At 44.9% G+C, this 27,431-nt stretch overlaps 1 protein-coding gene across 1 annotated transcript; it reads right to left on the reverse strand.

Moving 5' to 3' along the window:
• Positions 1 to 1,379: 1,379 nt before the first annotated feature.
• On the reverse strand, positions 1,380 to 24,972 carry LOC306938270 (CD9 antigen-like). Its single transcript, XM_079522358.1, has 8 exons — positions 24,720 to 24,972; positions 13,978 to 14,080; positions 5,623 to 5,720; positions 5,052 to 5,126; positions 4,221 to 4,307; positions 3,845 to 3,907; positions 2,639 to 2,722; positions 1,380 to 2,082 (listed from the first exon to the last, which is right to left on the reverse strand). Exons 1-8 carry the CDS (start codon positions 24,786 to 24,788, stop codon positions 2,017 to 2,019), a joined length of 645 nt encoding a protein of 214 aa, XP_079378484.1. The 5' UTR covers positions 24,789 to 24,972; the 3' UTR covers positions 1,380 to 2,016.
• Positions 24,973 to 27,431: the final 2,459 nt, after the last annotated feature.

Here is a 27,431-nt window from a genome sequence, read left to right on the forward strand (position 1 = left end):
GACAGAACAGAAGCCTTTTTTGACTGCGGTGACATATGACTGAGGACAGATGACTGTCTCTGTACGGTCTGTAAATGTATCCGGGGGTCTGAATGTACAGTACTGTCATTCTCTTACATAACACAAGCAAGCACCCCCCCCCCCCCCCCCCCCTGAGGGACCCCCACCCTTCAGCAGATAAAGGTGGTGTGTGAAAAAGAGAAAGATCTAATGAGCCTGGAGACACCGACGCCAGTTCTTATAGGAAGCAAGCAGTGTTGACTGTACTGTACACAGTGAGATGATGAACACTAATTGTACAGTATGAGAGAGAGAGAGAGAGAGAGAGAGAGAGATAGAGAGAGCATGGTGGACACATAATCTGAGTTTTCGGTATCCGTCCACCAATCGGATGTCTCTGGTGGATTCCAGACAACGTATTGGAGTGTCCTCTCGGTGTCGCATGACATAATATTTGTGTGTGTGTGTGTGTGTGTGTGTGTGTGTGTGTGTGTGTGTGTGTGTGGTATGCCGCTGTCAGCTGCTTTCGTCCCAGGAGTATCACAGGCTACATTTGCTGCGGCATCCAAAGACCGTCATGAATTATGACCTTTTAGCTGCTTGAACCTCGTCTACCATATTGATATATCCATAATACAATGACCATCGGCTACTTTATCAGAGAGACTGACGTCTTTGCACGATGATACACGATGGTATGGTCCATTCATGTCCATTCTGTTCTTGTCCTTGTTTTCATATCTTCTGGTCACGCCATGTGTCCAGTACTCAGTCCACTACTGTATATATTTCTCTGCGTGTGTATTACCGTAACCCATTTTGGGTGGGAACCCCTTTTGGTGTTAGCATTATGTTATGCTTTAGCTATTGAAAAATAGCAGATCTACAAGCTCATAGCGCGCCACCGAGTGGCGCGCTACGAGCTTGTAGGTCTGCTATTTTTGAAAAATCGAAGAACGACTGACATTGAAACATAGCTTTTTCAGAAAACTGTCAGGATGTAGAAGACATTTTTAGATCTGATCTCAGGTCAAAATGGGTCAAACTTCCGAATGTGTCGCGTGATACCGCCTGGTGTTATCGTGTTCTCCACGCACGCGACTCAACGCGAACCATCACTCACCGCCCTTTGTCACGCAGCTAAAAGGTCCTGATTCTGACAGACCCTGCATGCATGCTGCTGGAGGGGTCAGTGTCAAGGCTATGTTGGAAGACCCCCTCGGTGCTACATGTTATATTTAGTGAAGTGGACAACAAACGCGCAGGGCCAGTGCCAGAGAGAGGGAGAGGGAGAGAGAGAGAGAGAGAGAGAGAGAGAGAGAGAGAGAGAGAGAGAGATGAGAGGGAGGGAGAGAGAGAGAGAGAGAGAGAGAGAGAGAGAGAGAGAGAGAGAGAGAGAGGGGGGGAGAGAGAGAGAGAGAGAGAGAGAGAGAGAGAGAGGGAGGGAGAGAGAGAGAGAGAGAGAGAGAGAGAGAGTTTGATTATTGGCCCGTTTGGCCGTGGACTAGGACTGATGGTCGAAATGGACAAAACCAAAACACAATAATTTGGCCCAAATACCTTGATATTGACTGTGACGATATTATAATATTGAGGATGATAAACAAAGTCAAATAGGGCGAAACGAAACGGCAGGCAGCGGTTGAGCCTGTGTCCTTGCTAGTAAAAATATAACGTGTGTGCTTGTGTTCCGTAACTGAACCCTAGCATCCTTATCCTGTGCATGTCATAAAAGGCGAACATTTGGTGAAAGAGGAGGGGACCTAGTGGTGGGCCCTTGGGAGGGGGGGGGGGGGGGGACTCTGGTCATCTGAAGTACACTATATACTGTATAGGGTTCAATTGGTCAGTGATGAAAGCACCATAGTGGTTTGCTTCCTGCACTTCTAGGTGGTTGGAAATCGGTTAAAATAATGGTGCTGCAGGGGATTTGATCTCAAGGCTTCAGGGGTGTTTTTTTGGGGGGGGTTGAGGGTTCAAGGGTCAGAGGTGGAGGCCAGGGCGGGGGTGGAGGTTTTAAATGACCTCTCTGCTGTTGCGAATGGCACAGCACAGCACCATGCTGAAGATCATCCCGATGACCTGGTGGACGGAGAATGGACACACTTAGGAACAGCATCAATATCACACTGTACAGCTCTTCTACTTTGCTCTTCTACTCTACTTAAGAACAGCATCAATATTTAATTTAATTTAATTTAATTTAATTTAATTTAATTTAATTTAATTTAATTTAATTTAATTTAATTTAATTTAATTTAATTTAATTTAATTTAATTTAATTTAATTTAATTTAATTTAATTTAATTTAATTTAATTTAATTTAATTTAATTTAACAACAATTTATTTTTATTTCACAACAATTTATTTTTTATTTCATTTTTAATTTCACACTTAATTTCACAGCTCTTAACTAGTTTTCTCTTCTACTGACATGATTTATACATCCTACCTGGGTCGTGTTTTTCCCCCCACTCTGAATTCCCATAGACTTTTTTTCGAGTCAAATAAGAGTGTTCCAAAAATAAACAAACGATCCTGGCAGTTTCACTCATATATGAGAAGTAATGTTGAGTCTGAAGATAGAAGATAAATTGTAGTATTACAGTACTTCTCACATGCAGACTGCAGACTCACCATGACTCCGGCAATACCAATGCCCACGTAACCAATGATGTAGAGTTTAGTGTTGAAGAACTCCTCGATGCCTGATTCGCAGTCCTGCAAGAAAAACAATGTACAGTGAGCTCTGATGATGTGGCCTCAGTAAATAAAATAAACAAATTTAGCAGTTAATAAGAGCGATGGCCCCACACCTCCTGTGTGCTTTCTTCTTTCATTAGCAGGAAGAACTGGGTGGTTCGTTAGAACCGGATGAACGCAGGTCAAACCGCCAAATATGTTTGTTATATTATGAGTTGCCCATGTACATCTTAGTCTGTGTACTTGAACTTGAGATACAGTGTACTTGATATGTATTGTGTACTGCCTGTACTGTAGCATACTTTATGGATAGGCTACGAGAGACATCTCAGCGCCAGCAAGGTCATTATCATGTCACGTTTCTATGTCTCATATCTTATTGTCACGTCATTATGATCCAGCACTATATATGTTCCTGTTTGTGTAATAAACTTTGTGAACCTTTAGCGTGATACTGTCTCGTGTCGCGTTATTGTTCTCCTGGGCCCGTTGCCGCAGTCGCCGTACCGAAGGAATACTTCAACCGGATTATCACACACCACCCAGCCTGCACACACTACCTGTCTGTCAGAACCAGACGAGGGTCCAGTTTAGAGATTACAACAAGGTTTTTTAATATAGACAAATACGAGCTCACAACGCTTGCAGAGCATTGTGAGCTTGTAGATCTGGTATGTTCACAATATTTATCTGTGGGGCCGAGTTCAAACTAAATGTAAATGCCTCAACTCCTACAATTCGGGCGGCAGTGGATCAGGGGTAGAGTGGCTGGTAGAGCGGCCGAATGGGAAACAAGTTCGATCCCGGGCTCCCCCAGAGTTGCTGTAGTGTCGAAGTGTCCTTGAGCAAGACTTTAAACCTCTAATTGCTCCCGATGTGCAGGTTGGTGCATTGCATGGTTTCCTCCACGAATGTGTGTGTGACTGGGTGAATGTAATGCACAATCTATGTAAAGCGCTTTGGATAAAAGCACTATTTATCAATTCCAAGTACTTGTCAGGGTGGGGGGGTCCCCAGTTAAAATATTATGCTTATTTCAGGGGTTCACGGTCTGAAAAGGTTGAGAACCACTGCCCTAACGCAAACTAGGGGTGGTTTGTAACGTTGCAGAGTTACGTGTTGTTCTCTAGAAGGTCTCACCTTGGTTTCTGATGGCGAATCAGTAGTGGGACAGGGGCTTTCTTTGGTTCCGCAGCAGTTCAGCTACAGCACACATAGGACAGACAGAGCACACCATGTGGCACATGAACAAAACACTTGTACATTTTGTAGAAAAGGCTTCAATATCTGATGTGTGAGGGCAAGACCTTTACTTGTACGTTTTGTGGTTAAAGCTTTGCTCAAACTTTCTATGTTTTGCATTTACAGGGGTCATCACCATGCTGACTTGCGGTGGCCATTTTTGTCAAAATTACATTTTTGCCATGGACATACAAAATGAGTGGACAATAATATTGCCAGATGCACATAAAGCCCTTGAATTGACCGTGTTTGTTTTTAGTTCCCCAAAACTTACCACACTGTGGTAGGAGTTGAGCATTGTGCTATTATCATTAGATGACGCATAGCTTTCCTTGTAGAAGTTCTGGACATCTTCGATGATCTGCGAGATAGAATGGATGGCATTATTATGGCTGCAACAGCTGATCGAACTAATCGATTTAACCCATTTTGACCTGAGATCAGATTCTAAAAATGTCTTCTACATCCTGACAGTTTTCTGAAAAAGCTATGTTTCTATGTCAGTCGTTCTTCGATTTTTCAAAAATAGCAGACCTGCAAGCTCTCTATGAGCTTGTAGATCTGCTATTTTTTAATTTTTCAATAGCTAAAGCATAACATAATGCTAACACCAAAAGGGGTTCCCGCCCAAAATGGGTTAATCCATTATAACACGATAGATTTGAATTAAATTATTATGTTATCGAAAATGTATGCATTTTTACATCTACATTAGATGTACTACAGTACAGTATGTTAGATGTACTAAAGTACATCTACATTAGATGTACTGTACGGTATGCATCATGATGCAACGTGTTGTGTACTTGTAGATCTGCTATATTTTAAGCCACACCGCTGTACAACAGAGTACACAATAGGGCTCAAGTTCATATTAAGACTAATCGATGTAATCAATTATTTTAAAAAAAATATTCTTTTTTTGTGTTCATTTGTAGCACTTCTCGATTATTCAATTATCCAAAAAAGTTATCAATAGCACAATCGCTATGAAGATAATCGATAGTTGCAGCTCTAGGTGGAGTCCTAGAAAGGATTTCCTAACGTATTGAGTTGCTCTAAAGTGTGCATTATACATTTAGTATGAATAACATCATTCTTCTACCTTTTCTTTGTTCAAGAATCCAAAAACCCCGGCTGCCACCTCCGCTCCAAAGATGATTAATAGACAGGCAAAGAACTGAAAAATAGGCACAAAGAACAAAGCACTTTTCACACATTTCTGATCCGGTAAATGGATCCTAATAACGACGAGTTGAATATGAAATGTAAATGTGGTTATCTCCTGGTGCGTGCGTGCGTGAGTGCATGCGTGCGCGCGTGCGTACAGTTGGAGGCCATCGATATTGTCCTTTTCTTTTTGCTGAGGTTTGCGTGATCTGTGCAAAAGGACAGTTAACCCATTTTGGGCGGGAACCCCTTTTGGTGTTTTAAACATTGTTATAATTTAGCTATTGAAAAATAGCAGATCTACAAGCTCATAGCGCGCCACCGAGTGGCGCGCTACGAGCTTGTAGGTCTGCTATTTTTTAAAAATCGTGAAAATATTTATTTCAGAAAACTGGAGGATTTAAAAGGATTTTTTAAAATGTTGAGGTCAGGCCTAAATGGGTCAAATGATAAGGGACAATAGCGGTGGCACCCAACTGTATGTGTCATGTGGTGTTTGGACTTACCGACCCCAGCAGACACTGGGATTCTCGAACGGCTCCACAGCAGCCAAAGAAGCCCACCAACATGACCAGACTACCAGCTCCTATGAGGATGTACACGCCTGCAGAAAGACATGGGTATATTGGCTATATATTCAAATGGTATACAGGTTTAATGTGTTTCATGTGGCCTATAGTCACTTCTTTTGTCTTTTGGGCTTGTTTTCATAGGCTTCGTACACACATAAAGAACAACTGTGCTGTGCTCTGCCTGTGTTTCATGGCCGCCCCAATGCTTTTCCAATGGAAGTCACGTGGTTTGACCAAACACTTGTGTTTGATTGCCCCCCCCTCCCCCCATCACACACAACTGTTTGGTCAAACCACGTGACTTCCATTGGAAAAGCATTGAGGCGGCCATGAAACACGGACAGCACAGAGCATGTTCGTCTGATATGTGTGTACGAAGCCATAGACCTGGCTGCTTATTTCTCCCGCAAAATATGGTAACAGTGCTCCCAACACAGCAGCACTACACTGTTGCTTCATCCAACATGTTATTTCATCACCAGACCAGAAGAGGGCAGCACAGGATTGTACTGTAACTGTAAAAGGAGTCGGACAGAAAAAAGAACACAATAAATCAGTGGACTAAAGAATCTACAGACCATCTCCACTTTAAAGGGGTGGCTGGTTAGAGCCTAGGCCGCAGGAGACATTTGACATTTGTCTGACTGGGCTATTTCTGTAGCGTGACTGTCTTTGAGATGAACAAATTCCAAACATTGGCGCCATCAGGGCTTTATGTTTGCAACACCCTCATTTGGAATTAGTTTTAATGACCACAATTTGAATGACCAGAATACACAGTATAACAACTGGAATATAGCATGACACTCCAGCAGAGTAGACAACACAATCACACATACGCCACGCATAAGCTGTAAGCTGTAAGCTGATCAAGGCAGAAAAAGAAAGAAAGTTTTACCACAAAACGTATAGGTATTAGGTAAAGGGTTTTCTTCTGTGTGGGTCTTAGATATTTACAAGCTTTTGCCACAAGCAGTGCAACCAAAAGGTCTCGTAACTTATGTACAAGCTTTGCTGAAGTGCCCTTGAGCAAGGCATTGAACCACTACCATGAAATGTTCTATGAGCAGGGCCTGGCTGTAAACAAGTATCTGATGCTTAGTCCAGTTACCCTGGTTAAATATAGTAACTTTGCTTTGCTTTGCTTTGCTACAAACTGTACAACCAAAGAGTCTCTTAGCTTTTGCAGGGTATCTGTAGGGTATACCTATACTCAGCTGACAGGTTCACCTGGGTGTATACGCACACGCACACAGACACACACATGTGCACACACAGGTGGGGCCTGTTGCTAGGCAAAAGGCTCTGCAGAGGATAGGGGTTAGAGAGTGCATATCGTCTCCCCAGGTGATCGTGGCCTCTTGGGTGAAATGGAGAGAGACAGACAGACAAAGACAAAGCAATACAGGGCCTTTTTAAAAAAAAAAAAATCGACACAAAGATGTTCTTGTCGCTGCAGAGCTTGATTTCATGGCGTATAGCGTCTATAATGGATGACCCCAGAGCTGTGAAAACTCCTGCCACTCCTGTCATTGTGTGGAAGAAGGGGAGTTTTTAGTTACGCCACGGAGGAAGCGATCTCTGGCTCTGCTAAAAAACATTCTCCGTTAATGTGCGCTCTCTGTGCGACACACGCCTGCAGCTATCGATGTGAATGACGACCCTATATATAAATATTGTCTGTAAACACATAAAAATGTCTTCTACATCCTGACAGTTTTCTGAAAAAGCTATGTTTCTATGTCAGTCGTTCTTCGATTTTTCAAAAATAGCAGACCTACAAGCTCGTAGCGCGCCACTCGGTGGCGCGCTATGAGCTTGTAGATCTGCTATTTTTCAATAGCTAAAGCACAACATAATGCTAACACCAAAAGGGTTAGAGTAAGAATAGAGTATTTCTACATTGCAAGTACAAACTGCTTCCAACAATGCTGACAATCCTGGTGAGAAGCATCACATTGCTTCTCACTTTAGTTTCGCTGGACATTTAAAATAGTTAAAATTCTTCCTACAACTGTTGACGTACGTTTCCGGTGAGCTTATCTCATCCCAGTAACTGACAGACAGACTGACAGCCTATAGCGATAAACATCACACGGCTTTTTTTTCTTCTTAATTCCTTTTAATTTTATGGATAAAGAAGACTAAGATTTAGCTATGAACTTATGAAGCTACGGTACTAATGTGACATTTAAAACCTTAAAAGCTTTAACGTGTAGAATAGTTATGCATTGTTTTGTAGTGTAATAATTTAAAATACACAAAGATATTTGAGCCATTTTTACAATGAATGTATTGCAGTGCATGTTAACATAAAATAACTTTATTTTCAGGCAACTACTATAGGCTTAACCCATTTAGAGCTCAGACTGATTCTACAACATGTCTCTGTTTCTTTCTATATATCAGTGGTGCTCAAACCATTTCATGTCAAGGACCTCTGTATTTGGCCGCAGATCCCTCATCTCAAAATATGTTGTTCCAGGGACCCCCCCCCCAGATATAGATTTTAGATATAGATTTTAGGAGCATTCAGTGATTTGGGTGATTTGGGGGAAAAAAACGGTCCACCCGGTAACAAGATGTGCACATGCACACGCTCTACAGTGGGGGAAGTACAACAGACCAACAGCACGTGCACCAAGGCCCGCCCCATTCGATCATGATTGGAGGAAGGCCCCTCTCATCCTGATTGGATGAAGGCTTTGCCACCCAAAGCCCAAACCGAAACTAGGGTTTTTTGACCCCAGGGGTTAACTGGGGACAGGGAGGAACTCCTTATATGGTCAGCGCACTTTATAGTAGGGAGGATTATCCAAGAAAATAAGAAAGAATAAGTGATATTTGAATTAAGTGAAATCACTGAATATACCTTTAAAAATGATTGCTTTACAAAAGTGCACAAATCTTCACGATTACAAAAAGAAGTATATGCGCTATGACTCTCTATGAGCTTGTCTATCTGCTATGTTTTCATAGCCAAATGGTCAAAATGGTCTTAACCCATTTTGTGTGGGAACCCCTTTTGGTGTTTTAAACATTATGTTATAATTTAGCTATTGAAAAATAGCAGATCTACAAGCTCATAGCGCGCCACCGAGTGGCGCGCTACGAGCTTGTAGGTCTGCTATTTTCGAAAAATCGTGAAAATATTTATTTCAGAAAACTGGAGTTAATGGGTTAATGCCACAGGAGTCAGACAGCTATGGTAAGAGAGCTGAGTGCTCTCAGATGTGCTTCCCAAGGCAGAGCTGTATGAGGGGTGGGTGATGGCTCTGCCTGTCAAAGCCATGTGTATAGCTCCTCTCTCTCTGAGGACCCTGACCAAGACCACTTCCCTTTCAGCTGAAACCACATAGACATCTAAGCCCTCGCTTGGACACAAACAACCATTATACACATACAGCGTGGACAGTGCACACGCACGCACGCACGCACGCACGCACGCACGCACGCACGCACGCACGCAAACACACACGCAAACACACTCTCTCTCTCTCTCTCTCTCTCTCTCTCTCTCTCTCACACACACATCCTGCACAGCAATGCGCAGCATGCACAGATAATGAAGTTACTACAACGTTAACAGGCCCATCCATCCATCCATCCATCCATCCATTAATCCATCCATCCACCCATCCATCCATCACAGAAGAAGATGGTGAACTGGCTGAACTCAGACATCAAGTATTAAGCAGGGGATGAGGAGGTCTAACTTTAGCATTAATGCAGAGCGATTAACATAACTGACACTATCAGATGCTGTCAGGCAGACAGACAGCTGGGAGTGGTTGTGGTACTAGTACAGTAGGATGGATTTACAGACAGCTCTCTGGCTATAGCCCAATTCCATCTGGGAGAGTCACTTTAGATTTTTAGCTATAAGCTATGTGTATATGTTTTTAGTTTTTTTTTTAGAAAGCAACATTTTCCATGAATTAAAAACAAATTCAATTATTTATTTTCCTTTATTTTTTTGCCAGTAATTTCATGAAGAAATCAAAGATAAATCAAAGAAATTCCACAAATTAGAAAACAAATGTTTAAGAAGTAGTGAACATAGCACATCTACAAGCTCACAACGCGGCGGCTTAAGTAGATCAGCTATTTTCACCAGTTTGAGTCCGGGGCAAACCTTTGGGAACCATTAGTATTGCATGGGCTTTATTCTTTATTCATCTGGATGCCCATTAGCTGCCACCGAAGTAGCAGATCACTCTAGCAGCTATAGAGTGAGTGATGCCCGCATGGTCTGACCTTGTTGTCTGACCTTTGATGCTACCCAGTTTTCTATACCTAACGTTGCACAGTTTGCTTGAGGCACCTCAGGCCCGTTCGAGTTTGGACCCGGTATAGGCAGAGCATAGTAAATCCTCGTCGGCCTACAATGAGAACACAACGGATCGCTCCGTGGCACTCCTTCCAGCCCCTCTCTTCGTGGGGGGCGTATACACTGGTCCGACGTATACTAACATTCCGACATGCAACAGTCCGACACATGCGTGGCCGGTTAAAGGAGCATTCAGTGATTTGGGTGATTTGGAAAACCACCCAGTCCGCCCCGGTAACAAAATGTGCACATGCACACGCTCTACAGTGGGGGGAAGTGCAACAGCATGTGCACCATGGCCCGCCCCCACACATGATTGGAGGAAGGCCCCTCTCATCCTGATTGGATAAAGGCTTTGCCACCCGCCACCAAAACTGAAACTAGGGTTTTTTGACCCCAGGGGCTCACTGGGGACAGGGAGGAACTCCTTATATGGTCAGCATACTCTATAATAGGGAGGATTATCCAAATACAAATAAAAATTAAGTGATATTTGAATGAAGCGAAATCACTGAATATACCTTTAAGACTCACCCGGCTTCCCTGTGAGGTTAGGGTTAGCTCTGGTCCATAGCCTTCTACTGCTTCTACGATTCTGCCCTGCAGTATAAGGCTATGGGACTTTCAGTTTTAAATCTCAAATCGAAATCAGACCAGCCTCTCCTCTTTAGTGGAAATCTCACGAACGTTTGACCTACTCACCAATACAAAGACGGATTGTGTCATTAGAAAGCCTACTTTCCTTAGTGGAAGCACTCTAAGCACCCCACCACACGTAAAAACGGTACTTTTTGGCCAAAAGGGGATTTTGTTTCCACCGGGGAAAAAATACTTTTAGTTACTCCAATGCGCCCTCTACCGATACTGCCCAGAGAATTGCCTCATAGAGAATATTTTTCCTCCGGTGAAAAAAAATCCCTTTCTGGCCAAAAAGTACCGTTTATACGTGTGGTGGGGGGCTCAGAGTGCGTCCACTACGGAAAGTAGGCTTTCTAATGACACAACCCGCCTTTGTTTTGGTGAGTAGCAAAAACGTTCTTTTAAAATACGCTAAAGAGGAGAGGCTGGTCTGATTTCGATTTGAGATTTAAAACTGAAAGTCCCATAGCCTTATACTGCAGGGCAGAATCGTAGAAGCAGTAGAATGCTATGGACCAGAGCTAGGTTAGGGTTAGGTTAGGGTTTGTGATAGTGTGTCGGACTAATGCCTGTTGGACTATTAGTACGACAGATCAAACACATGGAGCCCTTTTTTCGTGGGGTGGATAGGCTATAGAACTAAAATGACAGGTGCATAACATCTAGGCTAATCACAGGACTGGTGAGACAAGACAGGGAACAGAAGCAACAAGAGGAAACCAGGAGACATAACATAAAGGTATATACTGTAGGTGAACTAAGATACAAGGAATACACAAAGATCTCAGGAACACAACAACCAACAAACACCACTAGAAAACACAACGAGAATAGAGAAATGGCACGGTTCCTAACGGACGCTGCACTCTTTTCCCTCTCTCTCTCTTTCTCTCCACTCGCACTTTCCAGCTGGGTGGTGTGTGTGTGTGTGTGTGTGTGTGTGTGTGTGTGTGTGTGTGTGTGTGTGTGTGTGTGTGTGTGTGTGCACGCACGCACGTGTGTGTGTGTGTGTGTGTGTGTGTGTGTGTGTGTGTGTGTGTGTGTGTGTGTGTGTGTGTGTGTGTGAATGATTGAAAGGTGTTTAGTGCCGCTGTGGTCTCTCCCTGCACGTATTTAGTTTTCCTGCCGTTGGTTCAGAGCCACACCCACAGTGGAAGAACTGAACTGAAGTCATGATCAACACAGACATGCAACATTTATCTGCACGTTGAGACACCCATCCTGTTTGTATAATGCCATAGAGCCTACTAACTCATCATAATGACACATGCACACACGTGCACGACACGCGCACGCACGCACGCGTGCACACAAGCACACACACGCGCACACTGCATGGGATGAGACCATATACTGTGAGGAATATTCCCTTCGTTCTATTCATACCACCAACAACTTGACGTCACGCCGCGGTGGTAAACGACTCACCGCTCACCCAAACACATCTCTCTGTTTTTACTGAACACCGTTTCGGTGGTAAACGACTCACCGCTCACCCAAACACATCTCTCTGTTTTTACTGAACACCGTTTCGGTGATAAACGACTCACCGCTCAGCCAAACACATCTCTCTGTTTTTACTGAACACCGTTTCGGTGGTAAACGACTCACCGCTCACCCAAACACATCTCTCTGTTTTTACTGAACACCGTTTCGGTGATAAACGACTCACCGCTCACCCAAAACGCATCTCTCTGTTTTTACTGAACACCGTTTCGGTGGTAAACGACTCACCGCTCACCCAAACACATCTCTCTGTTTTTACTGAACACCGTTTCGGTGATAAACGACTCACCGCTCACCCAAACGCATCTCTCTGTTTTTACTGAACACCGTTTCGGTGGTAAACGACTCACCGCTCACCCAAACACATCTCTCTGTTTTTACTGAACACCGTTTCGGTGGTAAACGACTCACCGCTCACCCAAACACATCTCTCTGTTTTTACTGAACACCGTTTCGGTGGTATAAACGACTCACCGCTCACCCAAACACATCTCTCTGTTTTTACTGAACACCGTTTCGGTGGTAAACGACTCACCGCTCACCCAAACACATCTTTCTGTTTTTACTGAACACCGTTTCGGTGATAAACGACTCACCGCTCACCCAAACGCATCTCTCTGTTTTTACTGAACACCGTTTCGGTGGTAAACGACTCACCGCTCAGCCAAACACATCTCTCTGTTTTTACTGAACACCGTTTCGGTGATAAACGACTCACCGCTCACCCAAACGCATCTCTCTGTTTTTACTGAACACCGTTTCGGTGGTAAACGACTCACCGCTCAGCCAAACACATCTCTCTGTTTTTACTGAACACCGTTTCGGTGATATTAAACGACTCACCGCTCACCCAAACACATCTCTCTGTTTTTACTGAACACCGTTTCGGTGATAAACGACTCACTGCTCACCCAAACACATCTCTCTGTTTTTACTGAACACCGTTTTGGTGGTAAACGACTCTCTTTTTTTACAGAACACCGTTTCGGTGATAAACGACTCACCGCTCACCCAAACACATCTCTCTGTTTTTACTGAACACCGTTTCGGACGGTGGTCACCTCATCAAAAACTGGAGCATGAATAAGCCTTGTTTTGCCGCCAATCGATGCATGCATGCATGCATGGGAACACAAAGAACGATAAAGGAGAGGAGCGAGGAACACATACAGTTGGGTGCCAACGATATTGTCCCTTATCATTTGACCCATTTAGGCCTGACCTCAACATTTTTAAAAATTCTTCTAAATCCTCCAGTTTTCTGAAATGAATATTTTCACGATTTTTCAAAAATAGCAGACCTACAAGCTCGTAGTGCGCCACTCGGTGGCGCGCTATGAGCTTGTAGATCTGCTATTTTTCAATAGCTAAATTATAACATAATGTTTAAAACACCAAAAGGGGTTCCCGCCCAAAATGGGTTAACTGTCCTTTTGCGCAGATCACGCAAAACTCTGCAAAAAGAAAACGACAATATCGATGGCCTCCAACTGTAAGGACGTTTCTCTGCGATAATGCGCCGTTCCTAACTGGATCATATAAAACAGGGGTCGGACATGAGTGTGTCCGATCATGTCAGGAGTCACAGTTGAGGTCAACTAACTGTGGTCATAATCGATTATCTCCTTGAAATCTTTTAATATGTATATCACTTTCAGCACTTTCTCAATGGATGATTTCTGCATCGGTCTCATGTCTTATAACGACCACTGGGGTTAAGCACTGAAGCCCTATTTTATACTTTGTTGTACGAAGGATGGTGTTGTACCGAAAATACAACAGTCAATCTGGCCGAGGTGTGCTTTGATACTCACCAATGAAGAAGGTGTCAGGAGCGCCGTCGCCGTTGAGCAGAGAGACCGTCTCCGGGTCGAAGCGCAGCCATAGTCCCACCGCCAGCACCAGAGAACCCATCAACTACACACACAGAACCACAGTGAGTGAGTTAATTATACAGAAAAACAGGAATTTATTAAACTAGTCCATATACCCGTGCGGGGACATACCAAAAGTATGTTTTTGTTCTATCGTCTGATTGGACAACGATTACACGCCCCTGCATATAATTGCCTTCATATGATTGGACAATATACGGTGACATCACGTATATGTATATCTCTGCTGTCCGGAGGAAACCTCATCATAACTCCAAAATGTTCATTTTTCAGGAAATGAAAAATATACGTTTTTAAGTTTATTTTTTAAACTATGCAATACTGCCTCATCAAAGTTGGTGTTGTGACTTTAGCTATTGTCACTGACCCCTCCACGAAAAGGCCTCGTTGTCCTGACCCCTTATCTATCATTTATACATTATGGATCAATAGTGTGGACTTAGACTGTTATTCGTCTGTGGCATTCAATTACTTGCATGAGAAGGAGAGAGGTGGTGGAGTTAGCTGTTTTAGCAGACAGTTTGAGGGTCCAATGGAGTTAAGAGGTTTTGTCCAATGTTTTTTTTTACTACTTTCAAAAATGGAGTTATGAGGTTAGCTAATGACAGCTAATGATCACTGCCTGTGTTCAAATTCAGATCAATTGCTCTAGCCACCGAGGAGAAGCGGACGATGCATTTTGAGGACGCAATCTCTGGAATTAGCTGTTATAATGAATTCATTGATTAATAGCACTGTGAAAAATGTGTGTGGGGTTTCATAATAAAATGTCATGTTTCCCATAGAGCATGTCTGTCAGCGCGTGCTGGGACTGCGGTTAATTTGAATGAAGCTTTGATCATAAAGGGCTGCAATCTATTCATCTAAAAACAAGCACAGTGGAAGGAACATCTTATTCAGGCCTATAGAGAGAGAGAGAGAGAGAGAGAGCCTGCAGGATTCCTGTTTGAGTCTCTCCCGCTCTCTCTAAAAGTTTTTCTTTCCACATAAAAGTAACCGGTGGCGGCATGGAGTTTCCACACTGGCCCTCTGCCCTTTCCACTTAAGCAATACTATTTTCAATAAGACCTGCTTAAGTCAAATAAGGACTCTGAGGGAACTACATCACTCGTCTGTTGTCCAAACACTCAAAACCATTACAGATCACTTTGAAGTTTCGCGCAAATTGTTACCACAACCTTCAGGCTTGTCAAAACCGGGCCCTACGGTGCATTAAAAAGTCTGTAGCCTATACCAAATTTTGGTATAGGCTACAGACTTTTTAAGGGCACTACGCCAATACGTCCCAGCGCAATTTTAAACACACAAGATCCACCACCCAACCACATGACATTGCAATGTGCCCCTGACGAGGACAACGTCTGCTAAAACCAGGCCAGTATATATGATCTTATAGAGACTGATCGATGGACCTTGAAGCAAATGTTTTTCGGCCTCTAGCCGTGTAGCCCGAGACGACCGACCGCGAATGTCAGACGACGGCTTGAGACATGAGATTCTCTCGGGGACACAGAGGCTTGCTGAATAAGGCCCACGGACTGTCTCCACTATATATAACAGATCAATGCTGAGAGGTATTAGTGATCAGCGAGCTGTTCCCATCATGCCCCCTGAGGATAATCCAGTCTGAAGAGGTTCAGGGCAGCTAGAGCGACCAAACAACACCCTGTTTAATGTGTGTGCGTGTGCAGAAAATGAAATGATTCATCCAAATGGAGAGATCTAGGGAGAGAGACAGAGAGAGAGAGAGCATTTGGGTGACAGTGCTTCATGTCACATGGTCGCCTTCTGTCCTACTTTTCAGTATTTATGCAGTCAGCCTGCGAATGTTTACTTGTGTGCAGCATGTACGACGTGCCCCTCACCTACTACGCTACGCGCTGTTAAAATAATCTGTTGACATTGTAAAGCTGTTTTATATTTCTTTCCATTTTGAGAGCTCTACAGCGCTTCCTGTTTCCATCCTTTCTCTTCCATTCTCCTTTACTTCAACTCTCTCTGGCCTTATCTTCTGATTTCTCTCATTCTCTCCCCTCCTCTCCTCTCCTCTCCTCTCCTCTCCTCTCCTCTCCTCTCCTCTCCTCTCCTCTCCCCTCCCCTCCCCTCCTCTCCTCTCCTCTCCCCTCCCCTCCTCTTCCATTCCTCTCCTCTCCTCTCCTCTCCTCTCCTCTCCTCTCCCCTCCCCTCCTCTTCCATTCCTCTCCTCTCCTCCTCTTCTCTCCTCTCCTCTTCTACTTCTCTCCTCTCCTCCTCTTCTCTCCTCTCCTCTTCTACTTCTCTCCTCTCCTCCTCTTCTCTCCTCTCCTGCAGGTCCAAAGGAACTCATAGTCAATATTTTACTCGGCGCATGGTCCTGAAGACGAGCCAGTAGCCAGGCAGTAAAGCATGAGAACACGACGGGGCATTGGAGGCAGGCCTCCTCCAGAACCGGAGGATTTAGTGTCATGGACCATGATGTATGGGACAGCCGAGCAGGTGGGGGAGATGCCGCATTAGCCAGTCCATCCAGAGTTGAAAAGCATGACCGACTGAAGGCTGCGGGGGTATGCACTGTGCAGACGGACTGGACCTGCTGGCCGGGCCTGGCTGCGGGGTATGCACTGTGCAGACGGACTGGACCTGCTGGCCGGGCCAGAGAACAAAACTCTGGATCCAGTTAACGCTGGTATTTGTCCGGAACACCTGATGGCGTGCCGGACGGTGGTGCAGCGGGCAAATGAAGGAGGGTGGAGGCAGGGTGAATAGTGCATACGTGTGTGTGTGTGTGTGTGTGTGTGTGTGTGTGTGTGTGTGTGTGTGTGTGTGTGTGTGTGTGTGTGTGTGTGTGTGTGTGTGTGCGTGTGCGCGCGTGCATGCGTGTGTGTCTGGTGGTGAGTATATGGAGGAGCAGGTGGTTTATGATAACTGAATAAGGTTGAGGGCTGTTCCTGCTTTCGGCCAATCCCAAGTACTATTGTGGATGCTTTTAACCACTTAAACCCCCAGGGCTCTATAATAGCAGGTCTGCTCCTTTTTTTTTCTTTTTCTTTTTTTCTATCAACACCAAATATCTTCGTCAAAAATACCTGATCCACAAACTCACGACGCACCACTTTGCAACACATTGTGAGCTTGTAGATCAACTATTTTTACTGAAAGTAAACAGGGACGCTATAGGGTTCATGTGGATAAAAAAACAAAGTCTAGTATCGATCTGTATATTAAAGGACTGCAGAACGGGTGATGTCTGGACAGATCCTCCCTGCTGCTATACCAACAACGCCAAACTTCAACCTCTCACCAGAGCACACAGGTTACTGCCTGCCTGGTGGCTGGGCTAAAATCCCAAAGCGCAGCAAGCAGCCGCCGTGCTAAGTACATCCTCACCTCAGTGACAGCACCACAGAGACCCCCACGGTTCTCCCAACGGTCCCATTAGCCTCCATTACTATATTTTACCTTCCCCTCTTGTTTCACTCCACCACCACTTTGCCTGCCTGTCGCCATTATATCCCCCGACTGACACCATGCAGACAGACACACCCCACCCCACCCCCACCCTACACCACCCAACTCCCCTGCTGCCTCTCTCTATCTCCTAACTCACTACTACACCCTCCTCCTTCAGCTCCAAGCCTCCACCTCCGCCTGTTTGTTTCACCCCTCCTCTCTACTCCATTGCACCCCCTCTCTCCCCAGTCCCCACGTACCTCACCCTCAAGGGGGACAAAGGCCCACTGTGTCCTTGTGATCCTACGCTGTTGGCACACAATAGGAGGGGAACAGAGATGCAACAATGGAGGAGAGAATGAAAGAGGGAAGGGAGCGAAGAAACGAGAGAATAAGAGACCAAAGTCATTAGGATAATATAAGGGGGGAGACCAAACGTCTTTTTGTGTTGTCGGTGACAAAGAACTCTACGGAGTATAGTCTGCGTGGCATCTTGTTCGGTGACAAAGAAAAACAATCTGCCAGCCTTTGCACTCCTCGAATCAGTGGCGCCGTCGTGACGTAACAGTGGGGGGGGACAATATTCGAGATCGAGAGTTGAGACTAGAGAGCAACTGCAGTTACTGCATGTATACAGTTGGAGGCCATCGATATTGTCCTTTTCTTTTTGCTGAGGTTTGCGTGATCTGCGCAAAAGGACAGTTAACCCATTTTGGGCGGGAACCCCTTTTGGTGTTTTAAACATTGTTATAATTTAGCTATTGAAAAATAGCAGATCTACAAGCTCATAGCGCTACAAGCTTGTAGGTCTGCTATTTTTGAAAAATCGTGAAAATATTTATTTCAGAAAACTGGAGGATTTAGAAGGATTTTTTAAAATTTTGAGGTCAGGCCTAAATGGGTCAAATGATAAGGGACAATATCGGTGGCACCCAACTGTAGGTATAGCCAGAATGGTCATTGCAGCGAGGCAAGCAGCGGCAGCCAATACACAATGACAATTGCGCAACAAACGGTGCTAGAGAGACCACGAGCGTCGGTCGGGAAGAAAAATAATAATAATTCCCCAATAGTGTGGGGACATTCAGACCCAAATGACCTCCTCACCGGCGCCTATATGCGTCGACTCGAATAACGTTGATGGAAATGAGAATAGCAGAGTTTGCCGTGACGAGGGTGTGTGTAGTACACATGTCTTCATTTGCCTGCTCTCTCTCCCAACTGCTCTGAGGTTACTTTATAAGTCTGGTTATTTGCATGGACATGGATTAGATGGAACTCTCTGGGTCCATGGCTTTATTGAGGTTCCTTTACAGTGTAAAGCCCCTACGTTTTTAACAGTGCAGTTAAAAAAGGCTGCTTTTTTAAGAGAATTTCCATGAGGATAGGGATTGTTCCGTTATCCCAGCGGCTAGGGCCTCATGCAAATACTTCTTACTTGGTGAGAGCAAACCCGTTATAATGGACTAATTATGGATTAATAATGATAGAGCTATGGTATTGGCTAGGCTATCATTGTATGAATTTCACATATACACATTGAAGACGCATGCACACTAATTAGCGGGTGGAGTGGGTGTTTTAGGGAGTTAGAAACAGGCTTAATTTCAGAATAGGGAAAGGGGGAACGCTTTAGTGTCATCTTAGGGAAAGAGTGAAAGGCAAAATAGGAGCAAGGTAATTATTATGGGTGGGGTTAACCCCATTGTGTTGTAGTGTGGTGGAGGATAGCAGGGTGGGAGGGAGCATGGGGAGGATGTAGTAGACATATACTGTCGGGGCATTCCTCAGGGATGAGTACCAGGCCCTGCAGCATATTTGATATCATTATATAAATGTTATGGCATATCGAAAGGTAAGATAAAGATTCGAAATATGGCATTATGAAATTCAACATTAAAATAATAAATAGACGAGGCTGTTACACACTATTCTTTAGAAATAAGCATTGTTATTTATGCTTTAAATTGACTCTGTAATTAAAATCAGGTGTGTTTGAATGAACGTGCGTCTATGGGAATCAAACGGATGAATGAAATTAAGATTAATTTATATTCATGAGAGAAGACATATGTCATCACGCAGCATGTTGTCAGCAAGGTTGGGTATGCCCTATGATGACCACGGATATGATCTAAAGTGAAAAACATATTTTTCATTTCATTAGTTTAACTACTAGAGAATCATACTAGCACAGTTCAGACAAACCCTTGGTGTTGACTGCTGTTGAGATGAATGTACACACAAGCCTTTGCCTGGATTATGTCAGTGACAGTTATAGAAACAGAGTCCGGGAGGAATTTCACTATATCAAGATACCAGTGACCAAGTGACGGGAAATTTAAAGCATTTGTAAACACAGGAGAAACATTGTGTTGAAGGACAAAATGTTGCGTGTGTGCTGCTGAAGGTATAAGACCAGACACCACACTGGCCATCATTTTTCCACGTGGCAAAAACTACTTCTGCTACTGCTCTTGAACACATATCTGAGTCTGTCAAATGTAAGAGCATATTGTCTCTGCTCCTCTGTGTGAGTTGAGTGTGTGTGTGTGTGTGTGTGTGTGTGTGTGGTTTGGTTGTGTGAAGTCTCTCATCTGTTGACAGTTTACAGTAGGGGCCTTAGGCCGGGCATGATGAACGACATACAGAAGTCCTGCCATGTCAGGAGGGCTCGCTCGCAGAGCGGATTTGACGGGAACCATATCTGTCCCTCCTCACCCCCCCACCCCCCCCGCACCCTGTCTCATTATCCCAGCAGCGGGTAGGGTGGGGTGGGGTTGGGCTGGGGGGACGGACGGCTGAGACAGAGATGAAGTGATTAGGAGAGAGGGGGGTCAGGAGGGCGCGATGGGATGGGCAGTGGGGGTTGGGGGGGGGATCAGTGTTCGCTTGCGGCTGAAAGAGCAGAGGCTCAGATCAGATGACAAGTAAAGTGCAGCCCACACCACGTCTGTCCACCCACACATCATGAACACTTAAGCCTGAGTTGGATACTTGCAGTTTTCTGTGCGCTACACCCACGTGCAACGCAACCACGCATAAACCGCAGGCAACAGCATGCAGAGGGTTTACTTTACGGACAGTCCAACCTTGAAGGCCTTCATTCGATGCTATACACAGTATGTGGACTGCCGAACGGCGGAGGAGGAGGGGTTTTGTCTTTGTGAGTGTGACCGTCTGACAGGTATCGGTGGCGAGGTCGAGGGGTCTGCTTGATGTGGACGGAAGAGACCATATACTAGGAACAATACACCGCCATTGCTCTGTTGTGTATACGCGGTCACCTGATATCCCACACTATCCATACCCATCTATTTTCCCTTTTATCTAGGTCAGGTGGTTCCCCCAGCCAACTGTCTCCCTTTTGCCTTAACAACGCACGCGCGCGGGTGCTTAAACATGCGCGGTCGACGACGCATTCAGCCACTGTGGATATCCCCTCAATCTCCCACTGACCCTTGTTTCCCTCAGCCAGAGTGGCTGCTGTCCTCGCCTTCCCTTTAGATGTCATGTTAGTGTCAATATTGTCACATTTAGTGTCGAAGTGTCCTTGAGCAAGACTCTGTACCCCTAATTGCTCCCGATGAGCAGGTTGGTGACCTGCATGGTTTCCTCCGCCATCGGTGTGTGAATGTAATGCACAATCTATGTAAAGCGAATTGGATAAAAGCGCTATATATTATAAATGCACCATTTACCATGTAGCCTGGTCTATGCTACAGTGTTAGCTCATGTGCATCGGTCAACCCTCCCTTTCCCCTTTCCCTCAACTACACCTCTCTCCCACACCCACCACCACCCACCCTTGGGTGGTTGTTGCCGCGCTAATGTTAGCATAGCATAATCCTGGTGAGGGGAAGGAGGAGGGGGGGGGTCCGGGTGGCTACGGGCCGGCGTGGGTCGCTCCAGTGGGCTCTGCTCAGCCGGGCAGGGGTAGCGTAGCAGACTGAAGTTATGCCATTGTCCTGGTGTCACAATGGAGCCATTCACGCCACTCAGCGCCTGATCCACTGGGCAGATGCTGTGTTGGAAAGTCTCACGCACACACAAAGGAACTTCCCTTCAGAGGAGCGAGAGTGAGAGAGCAGCACAGTGGCACACAGAACGCAGACGGCACAGACAGGAGAGTGCACAGCCACTCACAGGAGTGCTCACACTCTTTCTCTCTCTCTCACGGACACACGCACACGCACGCACGCACACACACACAAAAAGACACAGAGAGAGTGAGAGAACAGGTTTGCGATGTAAGGAGAGGCTAAACTTCAGTCATATATGAGAGAGAGAAAGAGAGAGAGAGAGAGAGAGAGACAGAGAGAGAGAGAGAGAGAGGGAGAGAATAGTTATATATCCATAATATAGCGAGAGAGAGAGAGTCACACTCAGGTGGCAGTGAGATGAATGCGCCGGTGAAACGTTGTTAGTCCATTATCTATTGTATCCCCTTTATTCTGACCTTGTTTATGGTGAGAAGCCTACTTGTTGTATTTCACACAACAGTAGGCTACTCAAGTAGGCTTAATAATCCCATTTTGGCGAACTGAAAGAGCTCTAGCACTCTGCACTAAACACTCAAACACCAACTTTATACACTTGATGCAGATCTAATATGTAGTAGGACTTGTAGGCCATCACAATCACAATGGCGCCGGTAGGCGTGACAGCCTACCGTGACGTCAGCCTTGCATTCCCTATTGGATGGGGGTGCATGGATAGGCGCTGGAGGGGGGGTCATTTGGGTCTGAATGTCCCTGCACTCGGGGGATGCCTGGTCTACAGTATCTATTTTCCCCGACCGGTGCTGGTGCATGCCATGGTCTAGCACCGTTTCCATTTTGCTGCTCAATACTCGTGTATTGGCTGCATACGTACGTGCAGTAACTGCTGTTGCTCTTAACCTCAACTCGATCAAGGTGTCAGACGGGCTAAGACACAACAATGTGAGTCATGACGTCCCCCCCCAAAAGAATTATAATAATGACCCCCCCACTTTTTACGTCCTGACGGCGCCACTGGGTGCATGGACTACCTCCCTGATTTAATTTAAACCAATGGACACTGAGATCTGTGCAGAGCTTTCGGAGTGATGGTGTCAATAGAATACGATAGCAAAGAGCACATGTGCACTAGTGCATCTGTGTGTGACATACACCTTACCCACAACTTAACCATTTCGACCAGAGGCCGATTCTAAAAATGCCTTCTAAATCCGTCGCCGACAAAAAACACTCAAAGCTGGGCATAGGAGGGGGGCTAGTGCCCCTCAAAAATAAATATACTGTAGATATATAAAAGATATATACTGGAGCTACTGTACATACTGTGCAACAACAACTCTGTTGTACATACTGGCGCGCGCACGCACGCACGCACGCACGCACGCACGCACACACGCACACACACACACACACACACACACCTTTCACATCCACCTGACAGTGTCCCCGGCCCCTGATAGAGCAGTGGTTCTCAAAGTGGGGTCAGGGGACCCCCAAGGGGGTCATTGAGGGGGTTCCAGTGGGTCCCCAGCAAAATGAATTAATATACCATCAAAATCAGCGTCCTTACTTTAACCATAACATCTCTAAAAATAGACGATCTACAAGCTCACTCATGTTGGCATGTTGTGAGCTTGTAGATCAATTTGAATTGATTTTGAAAAGTGTGAACAATGCACAGCTTGTATGGGGGTCCCTGACAAGAATCATTTAATGTGGATGTCCTTTTGACATAAAAGCTGTAGGCCTATACTGTAGGCCTACTTCTTATTTTTAAAACTTTACTGGCATATTTCCAATTTCCAATACTTTTACTTCTACTCCACTACATCTCAGAGGCAAATATTGTACTTTTTACTCCACTACTAACAATTATTTGAAAACTTTAGTTACTTTGTAGATGTTGATTATTTACTAGTAGTATTATTACAAAACATACATTAACCATTTCAGGCTACTTGAAAATAGCCAGTCACTAATTTAACTTTTGAAATGAGACATTCTGCAAGTATGTCTTGATGCCAATACTTTTACTCAAGTACATTTTGAATTCTGGCCTTTTACTTGTAAACAGAGTAGTATATAGTGGCATTAATTGAGTGAGTATTGAATTGAGTAGCCTCAATACTTGAGTCAAATATGTCAGTACTTCTTCCACCACTGGTATAGCCTACCTAATCATTAATAGAGCTGTTTGTTAAGACAGGCAGCAGCACTATATCTATAGTGGCCCAGGGGTAGGCAGCAGTTGTTGCAATACCAAAGAATTCCCATGGTTCCCGTTTGAAGGGCCGAGGTATAACTAATAGTTTTATCGGTCATTCATTTCTGAAATGTCGTTTAATGAGTGGAGAGCCAAGTGCTGCTGGGCTATGTTTCCATGCACTTTTCCTCTCTCTCTCTCTCTCTCTCTCTCTCACTCCAGCCTTCCTTTCAAAAACACGCTTCGACCAGGAGAGTGAGGGAAAGAAGGGGCGGATTTTTCCTCTTGTGGAAAATCTGATTTGAGCTCTGCGAGCCAAAAACTCAGCCTCTCCTCTCCTCTAGTCTCTGGGCCTGGCCTGGCTGTCACCCTTTCCGCGCCACACAGATCCAAGACAGCCGCCGCGTGCTGCTAAATAAAGAACCCGACAAGTCGGCGACAATGTAAACATTGTCTGCAAGTATGTTATGTATATCACTCATTGCGGCAGGTGGAAGAACGCGTGGTCCTCTCTCTCTCTCTCTGTGTGTGTGTGTGAGAGAGAGCACATGCATGCAGACTTGCAGAGCAGAGGTAGATTTCTCCGCTGAGATGAGGTCAGGTCCTACAGCGTGGGATGCCTCGCCTGCCGGCAGTTGGATGACGACACCGGCCAATATTTGGCCAATATCGTATTCGTAGATTTTTTACCCTTTTCCGCACATCGTATTCAAAAAGTAAGGATATTCCCCCTTGCTCTCAGATGTTTTACATGTTTAGCGGCCAAGCAATTAAATGTAACCAACGGGTTGAATTGAAAACAAGCGTTTAAATCGCCTTTTTTCATGTTCAACTCATCACTCAACTAACTCATCTCGGAGCTCTAAAGCTTTGGGTTCTGAATCCGATTGGAGCTGCCTTACAGAGAGAGGATGATGGACGGCATGCACTTGCTCTTTCTGCACTTCATTCATGCACATTGCACTAGGCCTATATTAATTTCGTACAATCAGCATCATCATGATAATGCAGCACACGTGCGCACTTACCCAGAATATGAAGTTGAAGACGAACAAAAGGTATTTGACACATTTCATCCCTCCTTCCACTTTCCCCATCTTCTCTCTCGGCTGTTTGTTTGTTGTTGTTGCGTTAATTAATTCTCCTACCGCCGAAGTGATCAATCAATTAATCACACGAAAGAAAGAAGCAGTGATTGCTTGTAGTTATGATTGCCTCCTCCAGTCAACAGCAATAATAACGGTCCGCTCGTGTCACACTGAGAGCATGAAGCGCTGTCAGTTGGGGCAAACAGTCACTCACACACTCACACACACACGCACACGCGCGCGCGCGTACACACAAGCACACAACAGCGAGTCTTTCCAGACCGCCCATTTCAATAATGTAGGGAGGGAGGGGGGGGGGGGCTCAAGGGGACTCGGGACAACACGATTGGAACTTCACTCCAACGCAGTGACGACGAGTTTCATTGAAAATGATCAAGGAAGGCCGCCTCCGACTCCTTCCTTTTCCAACTGGCCAAGCCTACAAGCAGCGTTGACGGAGATAATGTTGTTAACAAACAACAAACAACAAACAAACAAACAAACAAACACACACACGCACACACACACACACACACACACACACACACACACACACACACACACACACACACGCACGCACGCACGCACGCACGCACGCACGCACGCACGCACGCACGCACACACACACACACACACACACACACACACACACACACACACACACACACACACACACACACACACACACACACACACACAACAAACAAACATAAATAAATGAATAATCTAATTAATAAATGAATAGACCAAGTGTGTGTGTGTGTGTGTGTGTGTGTGTCACACGCACGCACGCAGCCACATCTAAGTAAATGCATTGAATCTCTGTCTGTCTGTCTGTCTGTCTGTCTGTCTGTCTGTCCATATATGGAGATAAACAACGTTAAACTCACTTTGCCACTCACTTTATGCATGTGCACACCCTATTGCGTCTATTTATCAATTTCATGCCATACTACAATACAAAACAAAGTAGGCTAGCGTATAAGTACTATGATGGTACTGATGGGTACAATAGCAGGTACTGACAGTGTGATGTTGTGTTGTGTGATGTTGCATGTTGACAATGACAATTAATAAGGACGTCATGATGATTTACGATTCCAGGCCTGTCGGTATGCAACTCCAACGATGACTTCACATCGCCCTGCGGTGCCAGGACTGCCTTGTTTCAAATTCAAAACAAATGCTAACGCCCTATTTCGCCCCCCCCCCCCCAAAAAAAAAGAAAATGCCCAACATAAAAAAGCAACACAGGTGCAGGCAGAGAAGATAGAGATGTATTCCTCTTTGAAGAGCCAATTAGCACCCCGTTTATTTCAGAGCACACATGAAAGTTAAGTAGACCTATATATATATATGAGCTTTCACATGACATGATTCACAATATTTTTTTGGAATAAAATAAAGAATAAAATGACACCATGCAAGTAAACATTATACATTCGGATTACTCACTTTAACGAGCCCACAATTACAGAAAATAAATAAAAATACACCACACGAAAAATAAAATGACATGCATAGGCTCAGAAACGGCCAAACACACACACACGCGCGCGCGCACGCTTTTAAAGTGCGTGCAGACAGTGCAGGAATCCTGCAGAAAGAGAGAGGGAGGGGGAGCGGGACTCCCAGCAGACTCTACAGCATCACACAAAAGCATCAAAAGTAGCTTGTAGATCTACAGTTTTTGAGTGGTGCAACCACTCCAAGGAACAGCAATGTCCGTGTTCACCTATGTGACTCGTGTTAATGTGTGTGACTCATGTGTGACTCATGAGTACCAGTAGGGGCGCTGTTGTGCCAGAGACAGAGAGAGAGTATTGCACTGTTGCCTGCTAATGAGAGAGAGAGAGAGAGAGAGAGAGAGAGGGGGGGGGGGAATCCTGGGGAATCCTGAAAAGTAACAGTTTTTGACAAGAGGTTTCCACCCGACAGAGGCGATAATGTTGCCTTCCATATTGTTGTTGTATGTACTGTACACCGTCCAGGGACAAATTAGCCATTGGGCCAGTGGGGCCGTGGCCCAGGGGCCCTTGGCTCTCAGGGGCCCTTCGGGGAAATTGGACCGTGCGGTACTAGGTTTGACACCCTGAAAAGGGCATCTGGGGCCCTTCATTGGCCATTGATTTTGTTAAATTTAGGTAAAAAAGATGATAAAAACACGAAAATGTCTCACGCACGCACGCTATGGGGGCCCTGCGAGAATTAGCGGCCCAGGTGGGGGTTAATCCGTCCCTGACACCGTCAGATCTGTAATGTTAGCACTTTGACCCGCAGTTTACAGGAAAATATTCGTTGCATAAGCAGTCAGAGACAGCTGTGTTTAGTCCATGGTCCATGGTACAAGATAGGTGTGGTTGAGGGTAGTTTAGAGAGGCATGGTTTAGGTCTGGCTGAGGGTAGGTATGGATATGGGAGGGTGCTGGATGTTATTAACTGCCAGAGTTTAGTTTCACAAACACAGAAAATAAAACAAAATAAAACACAAAAAACCCGAATCATATCAATTAAATTACAAAATATAGTATACTCAGTTAGAACCTTTACTTGGGGGTACCTTTAACTCTTCCATACTATATCACAATTCACCTCTTTTCTATTTATATGTTTTTGAGCATTTTTTACTAATCTTTCAAGACCCACAGAATA

This window comes from Electrona antarctica (genome assembly GCF_951216825.1).
Source record: "Electrona antarctica genome assembly, chromosome: 2".
Taxonomy (NCBI): Eukaryota; Metazoa; Chordata; class Actinopteri; order Myctophiformes; family Myctophidae; genus Electrona; species Electrona antarctica.